Here is a 17,545-nt window from a genome sequence, read left to right as displayed (position 1 = left end):
AAATGAGCTATGATTCCAGAAATCAGCCAGGTTTTTTTATAACAAAACAGAATATATATATATACATGCTGCATGGAATGAAATTAATACTAATTGTTTTTCAGTCACTAAAATTTTAGGCTTGGTTCTTTTCTCCTATGAACAGATTTTACAGGTTTCTACTCATCTCACAGAAATCTCTGTCCCCTGAGAATGCCCGCCAAGCCTTCAATTCTCAGTCAGTATTACTGTAATTAGTTCCATATAATGTTAGTGAAATTAAAACCATTGCAAAGCACTTACGAACAATTCAGTGGATAAACTGAATTATGTCAATCTTTCAATCTACTAAAAGCTTGATAGACAACACCTATTATAAGCTTGGCAGACAACAGCTATTATGTGCTTCAAGGAATGTTCTCTCCAGAAAAAAAACAAAATTCCTTTGGCCATTGCAGTAACTGCACTGGTTGATCATCCTTGCTGAGACCTATTTTGGTAGACCTATTAGCTTTACACAACTTTGCTTTGTCTTATTGTCATCCTTGGAGCCATATTCATCCTCTTTCCACCCTCTTCCAGGACTCCTGCAAAATAATTTGCTTTCCCAACTACTGCCTGACTGAACTGATACCCTCCAGGTAATACTTCGTGGTTACTCCTCAGTACAAAACTACAGTAGCAAGAGGTGACCTGAGCTGTTAAACTAGTAAATCCACATTAATCTTCCTTACCATAAAATACATTTAATGAAATTCTACCAAAATTCATTCCAGCTGCATTAAAGTGGTACCATGAAGCCTGGTCCAAATGCGTGCAAAAGTCCAAAGATACAAACCTAAAAGGTCTCACAGACCAGGTTTCTCCTTGGGTTATTTGGACTTAATGCCCTCATGTCCTACCTGTCTTGTTATACACAGCTAAATAAATTCCAAACCACCTTGGCCTCTGAAGCTCTAAATCAGTGTTTTACTTACCTGTTGCTAAGTCATAAAGAAATATTAAGAAAAAAAAAAATCATTTTTCCTGTCAGGATGCAGATTCTTCTGCTCTTCTAAAAGCAGTCATGGATATGTTGCCACATGAAACTTGCTTTTTTTAATTTTGCTTCTTGCTAACTGTTTACTACCTGCAACTGAAATATACCTGCTTTTAGAGCTATTCTGTCTTAAGGAAAGGTGTGAATGTGTAAAAAGCAATTTTGGATTCTGACTGTTGTCTTGCAGGTGTTAGTTGTGACTGTTGTCATTGAGATGATGTAAAAGCTGGTGAGGAAACCAGAAACTGAAGACACAAAGTACAGTTTTACAGCTACTCTACCTTATGAAATAATAAATCAAATATTTTAAGGAAAAAAACAATCAAATCATTTATAGGATTTAGATCCACAGACAGTAAGAAGCATAGAATATAATGAAGAGATCAGGTTTGAGAAATCTCAAAATTTTGTAAACAGGTTACAGGATTAGTAGATGAAAGAAAAGTTATATTTGACTCTTAGTATAGTATTTAACACAGTATTCTATACAACTCGAAAATCTAGAAAAATTGATGTGGAACATGTGTGTACAAGGTGGCTTTGAAAAAAAATAACATCTCCATTCAAAGTTACAAAAATACAGCTGAAGTAGTATTTAAAAAATTATTGAATATGCTATGCATATATTTTTGTTTTGCTCTAGTTCAAATATCACTTAGTATTCTCAATAATAATTTTTTTGTGAAATTCATAGATGGTAGTAATTCGAGTAAAGTTGCAAACACTGGCAATGATAGAGAAGTATCTCAAAAAACCTGAGGAGTTTAGAACTATGGAAACAGATTCAACAGAGAACTTCCGGCTTTATGTTAATATAACTGCAGTTTCACTGCCATCCCACAGACTTCAAAATTAAACTTAACCATAAATCAAACATAGGGAATGAAAAAGAATAATAGAGATGCTAACAGTAAATAATAAGCTAAATCAATAAAAAAACCACAGTGTAAAGGGCTCAAGATAAAAATGCTTTTAACTGACAGTAAAAATTTGAAAGACTGCATAAGTCACGCTGTTGAAACTGTGCAGGAGCATTATGAATAAACATCCAGCTCTATTATATTTGCAGAATAAAACAAGCCACTGAATTTTATCATGTTCCTTTCCTAAATCCATAAATTAGAAATAACTTATTCACTTCATGTTCAATGGTCTTCATCAACAGACAACTTATTGTCTGGACAATTATGGGATCAAAATGGAGTTTTTCAGAGAAGAGCAACAAATAGAAGTAAATAAGACAGAGAACAGCAGAAGTGCAACAAGAAGAACAAGCTCCCAAATGCTGCAAGGAAATACCTGAATGGTAAGCTTACAGTCAGAATTTCAAAGCTGTGAAATAATCTTAGAAGAGATATGAAAACCATATTCTTTTTCATAGTTAAAATCAGGTTGCAATGAAATACTAGAATGACTACTAATGGGAACAGCATTGAATTAATATAAGTAATTGGTAATTATAAAACAAAATAACTGTATATATTTTTGAAACAATGCTAGTGCTAAATATATACATGTATATATCCTCTAAGCAAATGAAATTATATTTTGAGAGACCTGTATCACACATATATATGGTAAGGATGATTTACTCATTTACTGCTTTAGTTTAGACATCTTAAATATACCTGTACATTAAACTGCACAGTTCAGAGGTGTGATACAAAATGCCTTAAACCTGTTACAGTAACTGATGAAGCTTCTTCCTCTGAATAGCACCAACATTTCATGTCTCTCTCTGCTCACTGACTCTACAGAAGCTCAAACAGTTTGACAGCCTGAGTCAGTGATTCTTTATATCATGTGGAAAGCTACCTAAAGGTTTTGGTCTAGATGAGTGCCTTTAGAAAAGATACAGAAGGCAGCATCTTATTCTGAACTTAGATCCCAAAAAGAAAAGGAGATGCTAATTTTGTTCTTAGTAGCCTCATGATAAGACAATTAAGTCCCTCTCTTAAAATATAGTAAGTGTCTGAATTACTGAACAATCTGTATTTCTTAAGGAATTATTGTACTGATGATACTGAACCTGCCAACTAACTGTTATTTGCCTTCAATAAAGCCCATCTTTCAGCATCTAAACAAATCTATTAAGAATCTGTTCTCAGTGAATTCGTGGTTATATGTACCTATTTTGAAGACACACATAATAAGACTTCATCATGAATCATCTGTACCAATGTAGATGTTGTTATCAGTACATTTTTGTGAATAACATACTTTGACTGAATTTTTTTCTTGTGAAATTTCAGGTAGCAAACAATTTCTGGATAAAAATCACCATAGAAGTAGAGGTTATCAGAATTTTAAGATATTAATATAAAGATCTGTGCCATCCCCTTCTATAATCTTTATATTCTCACTGATGGTACCAATGAACATTGTGGGTAAAACCCCACAAAACAGCATGAAAAACATCTGAAGAACAAAATGTAAAAGAAACAGGGCTTTAACCATCTTTCCTTCATCAGAATCCCTCAAATTACATATGCTTACAAAACATGATCCATAGACAAAATCTGCCCTCCTTTATTTCCCACTCTGAGATTAATTAAGTAATGAGGTATGATCAGCACTTCAGAATCTTTTGAGCAGATTAAAAACAATAGAGAACTGTTAAGGTGGGGAATGGAGCAAAAGAAGCTTTTGCCATTACATTGAAATAATACTCTACAGAAAAAAGGAGTTTTAAATGACTCACTCTATTTCTGTCTATTCATTATAAAAATGTAAACCATCAGAACAGGTCAGTATATCTCTACAATTGATCCCAAAAGATGACAATTTTTGAAAACTCATTTTTCTTGAGAGATTACTTACTCTAAAAAGCTGGTGATGTAATCCCGACTGCAAGCTGACCAGGAGAAAGGATTGGTGTTTGCTGTAATATGAGCTGCCATTAGCTTTGCTGCTTCATGACCTTTGGTCCCACAGGAATTCCCAATTCCATCATGATTCATACCAAAACTGCTCAAAAGAGTAGGAGAGAAACAGCCCATTACTTTTCTACAGCATCATATATCGCTTAAAACATAAACTCACCTTTACAGCAACCATTTTTGACCTAAAAGAACACAGTGCAGGAGAGCTCCTAAGTCAACAGTCATTTAAGTTCTGTTTGATTTATTCAGATCTCATAATACAGTACAATAACATAACCCTCTTTCTTTCTATGGATTTTTGGAATTTTTTGGAATAAAACCATTTTTGGATTTTATTTGTTTTCTAAAGCTTTTGAAGAAAACATAACAGTATTCTTGCAAGACAAATACAGAGCACTCATGCTTTTATTTGGTACAGTACCTGGATATGGAATATTTATTATAGTACAAACTCTTGGATTAGTAAAAAAGGACAAAGGATAGGTGTTGTTGCTGCAATGATACATTATATATAGGCATAGCACAACCAATGATAGTTCAAGAAGAACATGAGTTTTGCAATTCCTAAGACCAACCTGGACACACACTCCCTCTCTGTATCTACTCACACAGGGACTTGGAGCCCTTCTGTTAGAGCTTTGCTTTCTCAAAGAATGTCAAAATTAAGACAATTAAAAATCATTAGAAAATACAATAAGAAACCTCTGGATGGAACTTGGCCAAAAGGGATTCTCAGGAAAGAAATTAACTTTCAAGGAAGATTATATTATTTATAAAAATATATCCTAAAGAATCCTTATGTCTTAGAAACCCTTTGTGCTACAGATCATCAACGTAATCATTAAATTAAAATTAGAAGTAAATTCACAGACATCTTATTTCAACACTTTTATTGCTGACTGTCTTGGTTTAGGACCATTAACAATGTATACCTTATGGATGTGACATAAATGAGGCACCTGAACAGAATATTTTTTAACAGGATGCACATTTCTAAAACTCCACTTTCTTAGTCTTTGTTATTTCCATTCAATCAATTCCCTCATTTATTATTATTTTAAATATTTGGTCAAATTTCCTTCTCCTTGAAGGCTTAAGAAACCAGAGGGGCAGATAGTGAGAGATACAGGAACTTCCCAGATAATGCGACAGAGAAGTAATCAAAACAATTCTAAAACTGAGACCCTGAACTCCCAGAATCAGAGAGGTCTGTCTTTGGAGTCTCCTGTATACTAAAAGGACTGACTTCCTGATTTCTTACTCATCATTCAGGAACACAAATGTGTTGAGGCACTCAGTTTTGATTTTCTGTAACGTTTAGGACTGACTGCAAGAACATACAAAAAGTAGGAGATAAGAATCTGATGTTTTATCAGCTGACAATACCACTTCATACCAGTAGCTCATGCCACTTTCTTCACTGAAAGCAGTGACAGTTGTGTTATATTAATCTGAATATAATGTGCACTGCTTTAAAATGTGGTATGTAACCTTGTAATGTAACCCTGAACTTCAATACACTGATTACTATTTCATCTCTTCAGATGATCATAACAAATGACAAGTGGAAGGTGTTGGCAACCATTACTTTGGAAAAAAACAAAAAAACATCAGTGGATGTTGATGGATGATTCCTACAGGATCAGAAAGGACTTCATCATCAAAACAGCATGGCTGACTTGCCTATGGGATGTGTCTCTATGGAATACATATTCTGTAGCAATGCCTGCATTTGTCTGACTCCGTGATATCTCACAAACGTAGAAGCCATATACTGTATTATAAACTGGAATGGTCTTACTGACACCTTAAAGTACTATATAATCAAAAAAGGAATGACCCTTGCTTACAAAAAAATACAGCTATAATCAACCCAGCCAAGTAATGTATGTAATGCAATGAAACTTTCAGACCAGTATTCATTCTTATGACCTTATTAATATCTATTTGTATTAGGAGATGAAAGAACTTAGATGTGCTGTGGAACAAAGTAAATCAGAATTTTACAATGAAAACCATGCTTTATTTACCTGTTCTCAATGGCAATTATTTCCTAGCATTTGGGGTACTTCAAACAGAAACATTCCTTTTTGAAATGTCTCTGTACCATTTCTGAAAACAGAAAACCTTATTTTTTAATAATCTCCATAAATTACTCCTTTATAGAAACAAGTTGGATGATTCTTATATTCAGCTTATTGCCAGTTAGTATATTCCATTTGTTAAAAAACTTACAAACTTCAGTTCTCTGGAAAATGAAATTTTTATCTTTTGGGTGCATAAATAAAAGAAAAAACTTTATGATTTAATAACATTCCTTCTACCTGCTCTCCTTGTGAAAAAAATAATGCTGGTGACAGTGGCAGTGATATGCCTGATAAAAAGCATGTCTGTGAAGGGAAGCCATAATTTCTGATACACATGGGAACTCAATCAATGCCTTTCCATGAGCCAGTGGTATACTTCATAAATATTCAATCAACTAATCAGCTATTCCTTTCCAAGCAGGCTTCTCTACTTGTCCTTGCTTCTGAATTTAAGAGGTATGTGATCATGAGGTGGAGGTAACTTTTTCTGATGTTTGCAGACGGGTTTTACAACTACTGTCATCATTTCCAAAGATGGTAGTGGCAGCATGCCATTACAGTCCAGTAATTTGCCCTCTTGTGGGCAGGATTGCAGATGGAAACACATTTCTGACCAAATTACCAGTTTTATTTCCATCAGAACATGTTGGTCATATTTGGCCATCATTACATCAAAACTAGGTCTTTACAAAAGCGTGTTTGCAATTGGATTGGCATGGAAAGGTAGAGAAGTAAGGAACGTAAAATATTTTTTGTGGAGCCACTGTTATAATTTGCCTACCTTTTTCAAACTCACTAAGCAGACTGTACACAGACTGAATTCCTTTCATCAGCTTTAAAAGCCTGCCTAAAATTACCAGTATAATTTTGTCTTTACAAGAATAGCCAGATGGGTGAGCAGAGACTGAAATCTCCTCAGCTGACACAGAAGTTATTCTGTAAAGTTATCTTTCCACCTACCATCTCAAGGAAGGATGTTTAACTCAGCAGCTCTTGTGCTTTCATGCATGATGGCTTTTCATTTCCCAAGAGAGCACCAACTTTACATTAAGGAATCGCGCAAAGCAGAAACATTTAAGAACTTAAAACTACAGCTAAAATCCTCCTGCAAATTAGCTCTAGTTTGTATGCTTAAAAAATTCTAAGGCAGCAAATCCTAGTAATGCTGACTGCCTGTTTCACTTACTAACATCTGTAACTGAATAGATTTTTTTCCTTTGGCAATCTGTTTTTCCTTACATCTGAAAAAATTATCCGAGGGAATTATTTGTAACACACATCCAACTTACGATCCAACCCCAAAAATCACAGGGGACTTAACTAGTGTCAGTTGAATCAAATAAAAGGGCAATAGATAAGCAGAGACCCCGGAGTATAAGCAGAGGGAAGGATGAGAATATAAACTTCTCCTCTACCCTTCCTTTATTATGCAAAAATACCAGCGTTGCAGGTCCCCACAGCTTCATTTGGTTACTGATATGTTTGGTAGTTTCAAACAATGATGGTTGTGGCTGCCAACACTTACTGCTGATACATATGAAATGACAGCAGTCATTTTTGTGATACAGCCAGAACACTTCCATTCTTATTTACTACCCAGACACTTCGGATTCAGAGAAACCAGATCCACACCAAACTGAATTAATCTCCATTCTCTTTACTGAGATTTATTTTGTATACCATGTACTTTATTAGCCCTGAAGTTATCTTAAAAGTGGTACTCAGGTGAAATGCTATTTCTCAATCAATTATCTCTGCTATCCAGCTGAAATATTAATTATCTCCATATCAAGGAAATTCCTAGCTTTCTTAGGGTTTGGAGTATTCAGAAAAGCACAGATTGCTAATGTTTCATTTTCCTACATACAATAGAGAATGTTAGGGGTTTTTGTTTCTTACTAATTCATGAGTGATATGAATTTGACGCATTTTTTAAAAAAAACAGCATCTTTTATGTTGCTCTACAACTTGTTTAACAGCATTAGGAAGAAGTGTGCCAGAGACAGAATTGTGAGTCAAGTGAGGAGAAAAAGGTACAGGAAAACAAGCAAGAGAAATACTGTAAAGTCAAGCACTGGAACTTCATTTCCATTATCAGAAGCTGATTTAGAGCTCCCAAAACTACATATCATTAGGTTTTATGGTGTGAATTATCTGTACTAGGAGATGAACATACATGCAAAGGGAGAAAGGGCTATTTTCAAGTAAGTTTCTTGACCCTAGGTACATTGCAAGTATTTCCCAAGTGTCTCAGCCTGTTAGATACACTGAGCTAAAATTTATGGAGAACGAAGTAAAGGGTAGGGAAGGGTCATAAAGTGCATCAGTGAAGAATACTTTAAAAGATTGTAAAAGTAAATCTCTGCCACAGTGTGGGCATGCTTGAACAAGTATTCTTGTATTTGACAGATGACCTAAATAGTGAATCATAATTTGCTTGGAGAAGCTCAGTTTACTATATTAGATACAGAATTTTTCATTGAAATTGTATTAATTAATTTTGCCAGTGTATTGTACTTATTCTCATAATGGTTTTAAAAGTGTAATTTAGATCTATATATTTATTTCACATAGCTTGGAATGTCTACTTAGGGCCTACACTGAAAACTAAAACTGGTAGCTTCCCTACATCTGCAAATATAGACATGGCTTTAAATAAGTCTTTTTTTAGTGTCAGTAGAAAATATATAAGGGAAGAAAGAGAAACCTACCATGTTTCAACATTAGTTTGTTTAGCAAAAAGTGGGTGAATCTGAACATAAACTACTATAAAAAAGAATAGATTTTTTCCCTACAATATCAGAGCTATGAGCTACATGGAACAAAGTGCAATTTTTATATAGACATACATGATAATTTTATTAAATATTCTCATATCTACTAATAAGGAAATATTTGTCAATTGTTATAAGATTATAGTAAATTTTGGACACCTTACATCATCAGATTTTATGTTTTCTCAGTAACAAAAGTATGCTCTTTTTCTTTACTTTTGTAAATATTTTCCCCATACTGTCTCTTAAAAGAGACTTCTCTTTCTATTTAGCCCTCCATTATATAATTAAGTCAATATTATAAAAGTATTGGTTATAGCTACATAACATCATGAAAAATTAAAATTTACTGTAAAATGACATTACAAATGAAGGGATAAATAATAAAAAAGTACTGTCTTGAAAAATCAATTTCTTTTAATTTAGGATTCCAAACATTGATAGCACATACTGAAACTACCTAACATTGCATGTTCCTCAAGGAAGGAATTTAGGTTAATCAGTTATTTCCATGTCTTAATGTGGGTTTTAACCTTAACTACTGATTTTCTGCATTTGGACATCATTCTACAGTTTGGAGTATCCCTAATGCTTTATTTTGAAGTGATGCAGAATTTTAAACTTGGGTGAAACGTATTAGTTCCCTGAAAACTTGGGAAACAAACTGATTTAATAATAGGAGCTTTATAAAAAGCATATCTGCCATGAAATTCAACATAATTTTAGCACTCTTCTATCCTAAGTTTTTCTTTTTTACTTCCTAAACATTGCTCTTCTCTCAGTTATTGATGATGACCAATCACCTCATCAAAAACAATTATTATAAATTAGCATAATTTAGTATTAAATAACACATGAGGCTCTTTAAAGCACAGCAATTTCTCAAAAAACAATGCAGTTTATTCAGAAACCTGAACTTTCTTATGGGGAAATGACAGACTTCTGCAGGACTGTTACAAAAAAGCAGAGCACAAACTTCTCCTGGATTACACTGCCATAGCTATCCAGCCTTCAAGGCACAACAGTAACATCAAACAAAGCCTGTGTGCTCCATAAAGCCAACAGTGCAAATGCATCAGGTCTTTACACTGCAGGTCAAAGTGGAAACTACTGGCTCCAGTCAGGAAGCAAACTTCTGAGCTCAGATTTCTTTTGGAAATTCAAGATGCCCTGAAGGTTGTGATAACCTTCCACTTCATCCCCATTTATTCTTCTTGCACTTTCGTTAAAATCTGTGAAGTATTACTATGTTCAGTTTCCTTGATAAAAATGATTTGATGTTAGAAAAATTATTTTAATATTGCAAATTCTGAATTTCAAATAGTATTTCAGATATATAGAGACAGACTTTTTTCATGTTTTAAATATAACCATGTCACACAACTGGGGGGGGGGGTTTTGCCATTTGTTTCTGACATTTAATTTTATATGTATGTCAGTAAAACTGAAGTCCCAAAGAAAACTTTTTGAAACCTGCAATATTATAAAAGCAGGCATAAAGCAGTGTTCCTTTAGCAAAAAAAAAAGATAAGGGCAGGGAATGGAGGGTGGGGAGTGAGAGTGTTATAAATAGTTATGTATGGTCTTGTGGACACATTTTGGTGAAACCAACAATTTGTGTTGGTTTTGTTTCACTAAGTTTTTGTTTCTTTTCTTGGTTTGGTTTGATTTTGTTTAATTTCATTTTGTTGGGTTTCATTTTGCTTTTGTTAGGGGTTTTTAAACTAAAAAAGGTAGTTAAACTGTCCCTAAAAATTCAAGCCATTTGAGCTCCATTACTCCTAGACATGTAGGAATAAGCTTAATGTCCTGTGTTTGCTGTTACAGTGTTCATAACCTGGATTTGAGAGAGACTGCTATAGTTAAAGATGGAAGACTTCATCATCAGAGACAAAACAATGATGGCTGCATCAACAGGAGAGGTGACAGGAGGTGATGTTAGTACAATCCATCTTAGCTGTGTTTCAACTAGTTTTGGAAAAGCTATCATAAAGTTTAGTATGTGTATCTCTATTACCTCAGACTGGAGTCTAGTTATACAAAAGAGACACCCCTTGACATGCACTTCTAGAAAATCTCTCACTAAAACTCAGGTCCTGTAATGCAGCTGAGGTTTGACTGTGGTGAGTTGACCCTGGCTAAATGCCAAGTGCCTGCCCCGCTCTTCCTCAGCTGGACAGGACAGAGAAAATATCAGGAAACGTTTGTGAGTTGAAATAGGAACAGGAAGAGACCACTCAACAATTACAGTCATGAGCAAAATAGACTCAACTTACTGAAATCAGCTATCAAATAAGAGTAGGAGTATGAAAAATAAAAACTGAATCTTAAAACAAATTTTCTGCCATCCACCTCTTCTTTCAAGGCCCAGATTTATTCCTGAATGGAGAATGGGGGTTACAATCATTACACATCTCTGCGGCTCCTTTTGCCTCACACTGCTGCCTTCTCCAGCATGCAGTCCCACCCACCCACTGCAGACAGTTCTCCACTAAATTCCTCAGCATGAGCCTTTCCCATGGGCTGCAGTTCCTTATGATGTGCTCCAGTGTGGGTCCTGTTCTCCAGGTAGAACCTGCTCCTGTGTGGGTCCCCCATGGGGTCACAGGGGACTGGCAAACCTGCGGCAGCATGGGCTCCTCTCTCCCCAGGGCCACAGGCCCTGCCAGGACCCTGCTCCAGCACAGCCCTCCAGCGGGGTCACAGCCTCCCTTCAGGCATCCATCTGCTCCAACACGGTGTTCTCCAGGGGCTGCAGGTGCATTTCTGCTTCCCCGTGTTCCTCCATGGCTGCAGGGGCACAGCTGCCTCACCATGGTCTGTCCCATGGGCCGCAGGACAGCCTCAGCCCTGGGCCTTCTCACTGGCCTTGCTGTGTGCAGAGTTGTCCACCTCACATATCCTCACTCACCTTTTCTGGCTGTTGTTGCACAGCAATTTGCTGCCCCTTTTCTAAAATGTGTTATCCCAGAAGCCCTACGGCTGTGACTGATGGCCCTGCTGTCCTACCACTGTCGCTCCGTCCTGGAGCCATTGGCATCAGCTCTATGGGACATGGAGGAAGCGTCTGGCAGCTTCCCACAAAAGAGCCCTGTAACCTGCCTGCTGCTGAAATCTGGCCATGCAAACCCAAGGCTCAAACATGAAGCTCGCTGGTCATTAAAAAATGAGGTAAAGACAAGCATCTTCTGGAAGTACTATCAGATTATAAATTTTACTCCAGCACTGAAGACCATCCTTCTCATATAAAAGGAGGGATATTTATAATATTTATCATTTTACATACAGGCTGAAAAGAGACTTTTAAAAGTGCTAGAATTGCAGGCACACTTTAGCTGTATGAACTAATTCAGAGCTAAATGCATGCATGAAACTATCACTGTTCTTCATCTTGAAGACAATTTAATCAGCTGGACTATATGTTCTTATTATTGCTCACATTGTTTTTATGAAAATATGACTGTCAAACTGTCAAATTTAAATTCATTAAGTAATCTATAAGTCAAGACAATTCTGACTTTTCAGAAATTATTTTAGCCACCAATCTTATCTACCAGCTTCTTTCATACAGACCTCAATGGTTGTCAGTCATTAGTTAATGCTTTTCTTACTCCAAGTTCTATGGGCAACTTTCTGTCCTAAGCCTAGTCTACCATCTTCATGTTTTGATATTTCCTTTGTTTACCCAGTTTTATTCTATTTATTCTTTTTCACTTTTACTCCATTTTTCACTTTCCAAATCTCAGCTAACTCCTCCACAAAACTGTAACACTGAATGGTAAAATACCTTTTTTTTACCGATATTCCTCTTCCAGCGGAATCTGGAATTCCTTACCAGTTTAACTAAGCATGCTGTACAACATCCATGGGACAAGCTAGACATTTTACAATCTATCCAAATATAAAAGCATAGAGCAGAAAGCCACCTAACTCAGCTGGCTGGAGAGCAGAAAATGGGACACCATTTAACTTGTCTGAAATAAAAGCATAATCAGGCCTGCAAAGAGTCCCTCTCTTCACCAAAAAAAAAGTCAAACTTTACTTGGCAATTTAGGGGATGCACATTCAATTCTTATTCTTGGCACAAGTCACTGTTTGTTTTAAGCATCTTTGGTGTGAAATACATAATGTGATGGCATCCACATCACATATTAATACTTAAAACCAAAGTTGCAGTGCAATTTTCCTTAATAACTCTGCAGTTAATAATGCCATCTCAAGAATTAACTGAAAACTCAAGAACTACGATTTCAGAGTTTTAAAAGACCTTATGTATAAGAAATCAAAAGATATCAGAAGCAGAAAACACTGATGGTAAAAACATTCCTATGACCATTCCTATTCCTATGATAGGACATATACTATCACTATATGTTTTTTTTCAGATTCTAACCAGTTCAAGGTCTTCTAATAAATTCTGGTCATCATGCTATCTTTGCATGATAAAATTGCTGCCTATATTAAATAATTTTGTGTACAGAACACGTATAAAGAGTATACAAATATTTCAAATGCAGGTGCCAGTGGATGGTGCCAGACTCTTTCCAGTGCCCTGAACAGGACAAGGAGCAAGAGCCAAAAAGTAAAACACAAGAAGTTCTGCTCAAGATGAGGAAGAACTTCTTTATATTGAAGGTGGCACAGGACGGGAGCAGGCTGCCCAGGGAGGTCATGGAGTCTCCCTCTCATGAAACATTCAAAAGCCAGCTGGATATATTCCTGCATCACTGCTCTGGGTACAGGGGTTTGAATGAGATCATATCCAGAGGTCTCTTCCCACCCAAGAAATTCTGTGATTCCATGACTATGTAGATGTATGACATAGGGATTAAAATGAAAAAACAGTATTGGAAGATTGGAGGTTTTGTTATATATGTGACAAATTCACAACAAGGTCACCTAGACAATACAAAAGGTTATTTCGAGGAATTTGAGAACTATTAAAATTTAGCGGTTGGAGGAGCTTTTTCTTCAAGAAGGCAGGGAGGGAGGAAGGCAGAAAGACAGGAAGGTAGGCAGGAAGGAATATAAATCAATGAAGTTATTACATGTATTTTAAAATTATTATTATTATTATTATTATTATTACTCAGATCTTATACAATTGCTTTTGAATTCTAGAATTCATCTACACTAGATGTGTAGAGACTTTTTCATGCATAATATAAATGAGAGTATAGTTTCCCAGTGACTGTCTAACATAATAGGTGGGCTAAAAATAACTGCTTACTTCCAGCTCCTTCTTTTTGATCAGCAGATTGCTAGTTTTCATTTCAGTCCATACTGGAATTTTTAACAGTTCCATCAGCTAATGAGTGGGAAAGCATGTCACCCATAACTCTGAATTGGTCAACCCATGTACTAAAAGAGGAGACCTCTTGATAAAAGAAGGTGCCCAGTCTTTTTAGAGACATCAAAATGTACTAATAGTGCTGTCTTTTGACAGAAGGCCTGAAATATTTTCAGATCAAACACTACTCAGATTTTATCAGTGTCACAACAACATACTCTTTAAAACTATATGCTGATACTTTAAATGTAACAAGCCATGCTGAGTGCTCTAAGCCTGTTTTATATAGATCATGCCTGAGTGAAAGAGGACATAAAGCATATCAATATTGACAATAGAATCAATGTTCAATGATAACAGTTTGAACACTATTAAAGACAAAATAAAAAAGAGAAAAAAAAAATTACCTTTTAACCACTTCTCTTTCATAAAGAAAGGCAGAAAAAAGTAATGGGGGAGAAAATACTTTCAAAGCCAAATATCTAAAAATATGAAACAGAGTAGGAAGGTTGTGAGTAAAGTCTCAGAAGGACAGATTTAACAGGAATCTGAAATCAAAGGGTATACAATGAGTCTTCAGTTCTAATTTTAAACCCCCTGGTAATGCATACTAAATAAAATGTAACACCACTCGTGAATACCATATACAGAAACAAGAACATCAGAATAGAGATGATACAGGAAAAAAATTATATAGATTATTAACTAATATTAAAAAGGTGATAAATTAAAACGTATTCTTATTTTAAACTCACTCACTTGTGACCAATCTCATGTGCAATGGTAAAAGCTGAACCTAGGCCAATGTCTTCATTAATGCTGCAGCTCCTTTCAGGCTCACACATTCCAGCCACAGAGGCCAAGCCTGAATAAACAGAAGGAGACACAAAGGGTCATGCCAAGGTGTTTCAGTCTTAAAAGCCCTAGTTATAAATGCCTGGATTCTTTTTAATAACTTCTATGCACAGAAGGAGCAGTTGGCAAAAGGTTAACTTTCTAGTCATTTGCAAAATCACTGGGGGGAATTTCACTTTGCCGGCTAGACATTAATATTTTTTGAACTGCAGTCAGTGCTGGAAAATGTCTAGACTAGGGGTTAGATTTATAAATTTTACTTCTGGTAACTTGGGACCACCTAGTAACTTGAGCCAGGAGAGGGAATTCAAGAAAGCATTTCTATTTTAACATTCTTGTGCCTGAAGAAAGCAAAATGTATCCACATTATTTTTCTAAAGAAATCTGTTTAAGTTTAGTGGGTTCATAAAAACATACAAGCAACTTTTTTAGCTATGAAAAACCTCACATGGTACGTTAAAAAAATTAAAAAAACAAAACTGAATGCATCAGTGAAGAGAGAGGAGACGTGTTAATAACAAGCACACATTTAACCATGGAAGTCTTTTCCTCATATCACCCATCATCTTCTGGCATTAAAAACTTATTGTGTTAAAAGGGCTTTTAAAAACTTTCTTCAGAAAGAGAACAGCACTGGCATTTACCGACTATGGCTCTTCTGTATCTTTTTCAGCAACAGATTATTATAGAACATACTGAAGTCATAATTTAGTGCCATTTAGAGAAAGATTTAAACATCAGATTTATTTAACATATTACTCCCCTAGAATTTCTTATCTGAAAGAAGCAGCAAACCTTTCTTTAAGTAAGTTACCTGCACAGTTAACTACATTACAAAAAAACCCCAGAAAAACAACAACAAAAAAATCCCAAATCAAAACAACCCCAAAAATAACAACAAAAAAAGATTGAAAAAGTTTAGCATTGGTTGAGAGATGAGGGGAATGGAACAGGGAGTAGGGAAGAGAGAAAGTAAACTATTTATATGAGCAGAGACTTCAAATTATTCTATTCAGGTTTACAGTAAGGAAGTCATAACATGATAAGTGCTTCCTGCTGTGTCCACATTAGCAATTAATTTGAAGCCATAGGAGTGGATCAGCACAGTGAAGCACTGATGTTGAAGCTCCTTAGGTATCTTTGTGTTCTGCTTTGGCCATTCTGGACTAGTTGAATTCTGTAGGCTGAACATCACTACACATGTGGCTCAAAGCTTCCTGAAGGGAAAAAATATTGCAGGGGTTTCATACGAACACACCCAATGGGTGATCTCAGGTCTCCTGTAGGTACATATAGACCATCTGGGGGATGTGTTCCCTATTTTCTCCCAGAAAAATCTAGTTTGGGCAGAGCAAAATTTGGCTACTCTAACAGCCAAACTGACATGTCCAAAAGCTGACAATGTGTGTCTGGAGAGTTGCAGTGTGGAACCTGCAAACAATGCAGTAATTACAGTTCACCCATGTTGTTCTAATTGAAGAAATTCTGAAGACAGCATGGCAATACATATATATATATATATAACTATCATGTTCCCCTGCAAAGTCCACCATATTTGAATGATAAAGTCATCTCCATCTTTAGGTCTTATGACTGAGGACTTGCTTCAGCAAATTAGAAGACCAGAGTAATATAACTCCATACCATACTTGCAGAAGGTGGCAGAGATCAAGTTAAGAACTAAGTCAGTGACTCAGCTTTAAAAGAACTTGTCCTTCACTGGAGCCACAGACACACTGTAAAGATATCTGAGGTCTATCTTTTCTAAGAGGTTCCATGAAAGTTTCCCTGCTTCAGGTGTCTGAAATAGGACACAGATGCTTATGCCACATTAAATCTTTTATTTCTGTCTCTTCCTAGAATACCAATTATTCAGGTTTCCTTTGACCTTCTGAGACCTCTCTGTGACTTTTTTTCACAGACTCCTTATATATATGATTAACTTTAGTTATTGGATGTCAGAGTGACTTAAACATATCAAATGCCTTGCAAAAGAGGACTACAGGGCCTTGTCGCTTCTCCAATTCAATGCCTATAATGCAGAAAAATTGCCATGGTTTTGTTGCCAAAACCCCTATAACAGTAAGTTAGAACTGATACCATATATGACTCTTATTTGTAATTTTTTGTTTAATTAAACTTTTTGTTTAATAAAATTTTGCCAAATCTGTCCTCTGTTACAGTGGACTCAAGGGAAGCAAAATTTGCCTTTATGCCAAAATCTGATAGAGAAAGAACTACTACACTAATCATCTGTGTTAAAAGTATCACATAAAAATATAAAATAGTTCATGCATGAATACATTCTCTTTCAATCTTTCTATATTTAACGCTTGCAAAGCCACTTCTTAGACATCATCTCTTCAGTTTCATCATCTCCAATGTCAAATAAAATCAGTTACATTTAGAAATTTATCAGCATGATTTGCCTTTTACTAAAGCATGCTGTGGGGTTTTTTTATATTTATAGCAGGCAAAATTCTGGTACCTTTCCCCATGTAAACTACATCCCTCTGCCAGAAGCATTGTGGTGACTTGCAAGAGACTTACAGAAAAAAATTAACATGGGTTTAGGCTATCAAGCATACAGTAATATAGGGAAAGACAAAGCAAATACAATCATGAACTCTGACCAAGAA

The 17,545-nt window shown here is 35.6% G+C and overlaps 1 protein-coding gene across 3 annotated transcripts in view; it reads right to left on the bottom strand.

The window, feature by feature from the left end:
• Positions 1 to 17,545, bottom strand: part of ADAMTS6 (ADAM metallopeptidase with thrombospondin type 1 motif 6) — a 140,937-nt gene that overhangs the window by 65,302 nt on the left and 58,090 nt on the right. For all 3 annotated transcript variants that reach the window (XM_079330496.1, XM_079330497.1, XM_079330498.1), the window contains 2 exons: positions 14,811 to 14,916; positions 3,839 to 3,985 (listed from right to left, as the gene is read on the bottom strand). In XM_079330496.1, coding sequence (XP_079186622.1) covers positions 3,839 to 3,985; positions 14,811 to 14,916 — 253 coding nt within the window. The remainder of the gene's footprint in view (positions 1 to 3,838; positions 3,986 to 14,810; positions 14,917 to 17,545) is intronic.

Source organism: Erithacus rubecula, assembly GCF_903797595.1.
Source record: "Erithacus rubecula genome assembly, chromosome: Z".
Lineage (NCBI taxonomy): Eukaryota > Metazoa > Chordata > Aves > Passeriformes > Muscicapidae > Erithacus > Erithacus rubecula.
Note: the sequence above shows the minus strand (reverse complement) of the source record. Positions and strands in the feature narration are given on the sequence as shown.